Source organism: Culicoides brevitarsis, chromosome 3 (assembly GCF_036172545.1).
Source record: "Culicoides brevitarsis isolate CSIRO-B50_1 chromosome 3, AGI_CSIRO_Cbre_v1, whole genome shotgun sequence".
NCBI classification, from domain to species: Eukaryota; Metazoa; Arthropoda; class Insecta; order Diptera; family Ceratopogonidae; genus Culicoides; species Culicoides brevitarsis.
The window spans coordinates 20165124-20170767 of record NC_087087.1 but is presented as its reverse complement, the minus strand read 5'-3'; the positions used below and the strand labels follow the sequence as shown (position 1 = coordinate 20170767).

At 32.0% G+C, this 5644-nt stretch overlaps 1 protein-coding gene across 2 annotated transcripts; it reads left to right on the top strand.

Moving 5' to 3' along the window:
- The first annotated feature begins 2178 nt into the window (after window positions 1-2178).
- Window positions 2179-5126, top strand: LOC134835689 (translation initiation factor IF-2, mitochondrial). 2 transcript variants are annotated; one of them, XM_063850609.1, is made up of 4 exons: window positions 2179-2237; window positions 2293-2422; window positions 2485-2596; window positions 2660-5126. In XM_063850609.1, exons 1-4 carry the CDS (start codon window positions 2203-2205, stop codon window positions 4477-4479), a joined length of 2097 nt encoding a protein of 698 aa, XP_063706679.1. In that variant the 5' UTR covers window positions 2179-2202; the 3' UTR covers window positions 4480-5126. The 2 variants fall into 2 exon arrangements, with proteins under 2 accessions (XP_063706679.1, XP_063706680.1); XM_063850610.1 differs by lacking the exons at window positions 2179-2237; window positions 2485-2596 and having other exon boundaries at window positions 2337-2422.
- The last annotated feature ends 518 nt before the right edge of the window (window positions 5127-5644 follow it).

The following is a 5644-nucleotide window of genomic DNA, read 5'->3' as shown; positions in this document are numbered from 1 at the left end:
ATTTTTTTTTCTCAAATAAATAGGTAGGCAGGCGACGAACAAACAAAAGTCAATTCACCAATTTAAATCGGATCAAAAATATTTTAAAATGTACTGTTTTTCGGTAAAACGATAGCATGCTGTGACAAACAATACCAGAATTACATGCCATTTAAACGCATATTAACAAAACTAAATGGTTTGACAGGGGATTGGCATACCAGAGAGGGTCGAAAGATCTAATTCATGATTTGATATGAAAGTTGTCTCCTTTTCACCTTTTCTCACACTTTCATGAAGCATGATGTTCAGATCCGGTAATGAGTCGCAAATCAGACCTAGAATTGTTTTAAAGTTGCTTGTGAACTTAAGAAAAAATACCTAAAGGCATCCGCCAAGCAGCGCAAAATCTAACGTATTTGCGTATAAAGGATAGCTCCTATTTTGTTTACTTTCTGACGAAGTTCGAACGAATATTATGTTTGCATAAAAATTTTAATTTTGAAAATTAGAGACGAATGCAGGAACAGTCGTCTGTTTTTATTATTGTTGGTGCGCGGCTGCTTTTATTATTATTTTTGGCATAAGTTCCTCCTTTCTTTTATTATATGTGCTACTCTGTATTCGTCCGACTTGAAATATGTGAATAATACTGTTTTCTTTTGGGATTTGATTGTACATGCCTTACAATTTCACATATTATGTGTGTATTTGATATTAATTGAAATGAAGTACACGTGCTTTTCAATGATTTTCAAAGATTTATGTCAACAAAAAAGAGTGATTGGTGGTTGTTTTTCTATGTATCCCTCTGTCATACGCATGTGTATTTTAGTCCTTTATTTATTCAAAACTCGATCAAAATGCTCATTAATTAACATCAAACGTTGTCCATTTGACGAATCAGCGGTAATTAGTTATTATTCGTTTATTAACACATACAGCAAACTACAAATGATGATGATTTTTTGTCATTATCTGTATTGTCGCTGTATTTACTCTGTGATGAGTTTCACAGACCAAAGCTTACGAAAGACGAAGACTCCTTATTACTTTGTGATTTGGAAAACATGCAACATACGATGAGTAAGCCATTTATTTTTTATCAAAATATCAGTTACATTATTTGAAAAACAGAAAATAATTAAGATCAAGTCAAGGTTAAGATTAAGAAGAATTTTTATCTTTAAACATTATTATTTTTTTGTTGTCTAGTATTAGAAGTATAAGTATGAAATAAGCAATCCTTTCTTTGTGGTTTTCAAACATAAAACTTGAATTCGCATTTATATGTATTTCAAGGAGAAATTTCAAAAAAGTTTCAAATTTACTCTCTACCCTTAAAAGTTTGGACTATCGTGATGCGAGCGACCCCTTCAATAGATTAAAATATAAGAAGAAAACAAACATATTTTTTGTTGTTTTTCACTGAAAAAAATAAAGTTGAAAAATCATTGGTTTTGAAATACAAAATTGATATTTTCGACTTGCACCTGACAAAAAGATTTGCTCGAAAATCAATTCGAGAAATTTCGAATCAAAGTTGAAAATCACGGCATAAAGCGGTTCTATCCTATAAGTTGAATATATATAAGTGAAAAACATTAAAAATACATAAATATTTATGTTCAACTTTTGAAATATAACGTTCAAACAAAATTTAACGGCCAGAAATTTTGAATTCTATTTTTCCCAGCTGGCCAAAATTATTAAAAGAGTCGAATAAAAGTGATAAACTTTGAATTATAGCTATGGCAAATTTCTACCAAGCAGACTAAATTATGATAATCAGGTTATGTAATTAAATAGCATTTAATTATTTATTAACGTAGTAACCTTTCACTAATGAATTTGAATTTTATATAAGTGTGCGATATCGCTTCATAACGTGGGTGATAAAACGTAAAACGGTCACAATATTAGAACGACGAGAATTTTGAATGAGACGAGACCAAAACAAAGACAGCTGATAAAGCCAAAACAATAATAGAAAATGTTTTCAATTTCCCCCTACCTTTTTTACCAATTTTGTACGTTCTTCACTATTGATTTTTAATTGTTTTTTTTTACAAAACTATAAATAAATTCTTAAAAATATTAAATATAAGTAGTTCTTATCGCTATTTGATTGACAATATAGGTACCTAAATATTTTCTCCATGTACCTATTTTTTTATGTTTATTGCATTGGCCTATGTAGGTAAATAAAGATTTGAAAACGAAATGTATGGAACCAGCAGATTATTTTTGTTGCGAAGGTAAGAAGAACTGTTTTTTGCAATTGTTTATTAATTAATGTCATTGCTTTTTTAGATGTTTTCCATATACTCAAAGACTTTTAAAACAAACAGCTATGACGATATCTTCAGAAGGTGCAGGTGTAAAAAGGTTTGTCCATGTGACAGCAGCAAACTTCAAGAAGCGAAAAACTAAAGAAGAAAAGGTTTAACGATATCTTACCTCTCTTTAAAAAAAATTATTAAATTTAAAAAATGCTTATGATAGAAATCAGCCAATGTGATTGATTATGGTCCAAAGAAGAAGGACAAAAAAGCTCTTGATGTATGGAGAAATATAACTGTTCAAGAATTGGCCGATCAAATGAACAAACCAATTGGTTTGTAACATTTCATACAAATACAAATCAATATTAATTTATTTTTTTCATTTATAATTTCAGAGCATGTGCAGGAGGTGATGCTTTACGTGAAAAATGTCACTGATTTTGAGTCTCATACGATCATTGAAGACATGAAGGTTCTAAAGGAGATTGTAGAAAAATGTGGACATAAAATGAGACTAGTTGCGAGCCCTTTTGACGAGATCCAGGAGCCAGAAGAGAAAGACGTCAAACCACGACCACCGGCGCCTGAAGCAAATTTGAAGCCGCGTTCTGCTGTCGTCACAGTAATGGGACATGTGGATCATGGCAAGACTACTTTGCTTGATACACTGCGTGGCACTGCAGTAGCTGCTGGCGAAGCTGGTGGAATTACACAACATATAGGAGCCTTCACAATATCGTTGGACACCGGTGAAGAAGTAACTTTCCTTGACACACCGGGACATGCGGCATTCAGTGCGATGCGTGCTCGTGGTGCTCATCTAACAGACATAATTGTACTAGTTGTTGCTGCTGACGATGGCGTAATGGAGCAAACTAAGGAAGTAATTAAACTCGCTTTGAGTGAAAATGTTCCTATTATTGTTGCAATTAACAAAATCGACAAGCCCGAAGCTAATATTGAAAAAACTATCAAGGGATTGGCGCAGATGGGAATTGCATTGGAAGGCCATGGAGGAGACACACAGTATGTGGGCATATCAGCTTTGAAAGGCACTAACCTTAAGCAACTTGTGGAAGCGATTAGCACACAAGCAACACTGATGAGCCTAAGAGCAGAATTTACAGGACCAGTAGAGGGAGTTGTTGTTGAATCAAAAACAGATGCAAGACGCGGAAAACTTTCAACTGCTATTGTAACTAGAGGTACTTTGAGAAGAGGCTCTGTGCTTGTAAGTGGTTTAGCACATGCAAAAGTCCGATCAATGTTCGATCACAATGGAAAGGTAGTAGAAAGTACACCACCTGGTAAGCCGGTTGAAATTCTTGGGTGGAGAGAACTTCCAATTTCCGGGGATTTGATATTAGAAGTAGATTCGGAGAAAACTGCGCATGCAATATTGAAATGGCGTCAAAGTAAATCGTTAGAAGAAAAAAGCTTGAGTGAGCTTGATGCAATCCGCAAGAAACAACAAGAACACGATGAAAAATATAGAAATGCGCGAAAAGAGAGATTACTTTTAGGATACATGAAAGCCCGTACTTTCGGCGTACGTAATAAAGAAAGTGCTCCTGAAGACCCAACACCACGGGTTTCAGTTATCATCAAAGCTGATGTCCATGGCAGTCTCGAGACAATTTTAGATGTGCTTGATTCATATCACTCTCATGAAAAGTGTAAATTAGATATTGTTCATTATGGCGTGGGTGACGTGTCTGAAGGTGACATTGAGCTTGCAAAGTTATTTAATGCCATAATCTACGCTTTTTCAGTTAAACTTCCGAAATCAACGACAAAATCTGTTGCAATCAAAGAGGTTAATATTATATACCGGCTAGTAGATGACTTGAAACAAGCAATAAATGAGAAGCTTCCACCCTTACCTGAGGAAAAAATTGTGGGTGAAGCAAACGTTCTTCAACTTTTCAAGGTTACAGACAATAAAAAAGAAGTTACTGTATTGGGCTGTCGTTGCACAAAAGGCGTTCTGAAAAAGAACTTGAAATACAAAGTAATACGAGAAAGTGAAGTCGTTTACGAAGGAGAACTTTCTTCTATGAGACATTTGAAAAACGAAGTAGACAGCATTAAAAAGGATGTAGAATGTGGCTTATGTTTTAAGGATTTTAACTTTGAGATAATGGTAGGCGACACTATCATTTGTTATGAAGTATTGATGAAACCACAAATTAGTGACTGGGATCCTGGATTCTAAAAAAAAAAAATAGTTAACAAATTAGAAAATTTTTCATAAAATATGTAAAAATTATAGCATTCAACAAACACTAGACTTGTTTCTAACCGGTACATTATGTTTTATTTGATAAATTTTGGCGTACGACCTTGGTGATAAAAAATAACCGCAAAAGAACATACATATGTACATCAAAAAGAAGAAATTTAAACAAAAAATTATGAATGAATAAATTTTGTATCGCGTTATTACTACAAATAATGTGTACCTATAAGAATGTTATATAACAGATTCCCTTCTGTTCGGTAAGGCTAAAGAAATAATTTACCACAACGTTATTTACTGCCTACACTCGTAATGTGTTACTTGACTCATAAAAAGATGAACGAGAAAATAAATAGGTCTTGTAATTTTTTTCGCTAAAGACTTGAGAGAATTTATTTACGTTGTTTCACATTTCATTCAGAATCATGTGTTCAGTTCAATATTGTATAATTTTTATGAATGTTTGTTGATAAGAAATAATTTTTATCTTGAAGGGTTTCCGTTTTCGGATGAAAATGTGCTTATTAGTTTTAACTAACATATAAATAACTATATGTTATAAATAAATATATAGTATATATTTATAATTTGAGTAACAATAACTTATTCCATCAAAGTTGACAAGGATTTTGCACAAAATTAAACTAAAATTCAACATAAGTACATAAAATTATCTTTTTTCTTATATTGCCATCATATTGATTATTTCAGAATTTTGTAAACTTAATTTAACTTTATAATGAAACATCGAAAAAATTAATATTAATGTTATTTGAAGATGATTAAATTGAACTTCTAAAATATTAGTAAATTATTAATACGAGATTTTTGCTCATGAAATTCCATTTTCCAAAATATTGTGCTCCATCATTTAATTTGGTCGTGTATAGTCTATAACAGGAAGTGGTCAAACATTTTGTCATCGGCTTTGTTTAGAAACTTAGGAGCCTCTCAAAGAAAGTCCCGAAAAAGTTTGTTACTGATAAAAAACAAAATTAAAAAGATTAAGGATAAAAATCATTTTTTAAAATTGTTTTTATTTATTCAAAAGAAGTATTATTCCTTTTTTGTTTGTTTTTAATTTTTCAAATCCAAAAAATAAATAAACTTTTATTTTTTTATCGAACTCGTAGTTGTTTTC

Excerpts from the sequence above, each read along its gene's own strand:
- LOC134835689 (XM_063850609.1), top strand. The coding sequence starts at position 2,203 with ATGTATGGAACCAGCAGATTATTTTTGTTGCGAAG. Across the intron at positions 2,238-2,292 it reads AGATTATTTTTGTTGCGAAG|ATGTTTTCCATATACTCAAA; the intron begins GTAAGAAGAACT and ends TTGCTTTTTTAG. Across the intron at positions 2,597-2,659 it reads TCAAATGAACAAACCAATTG|AGCATGTGCAGGAGGTGATG; the intron begins GTTTGTAACATT and ends TTATAATTTCAG.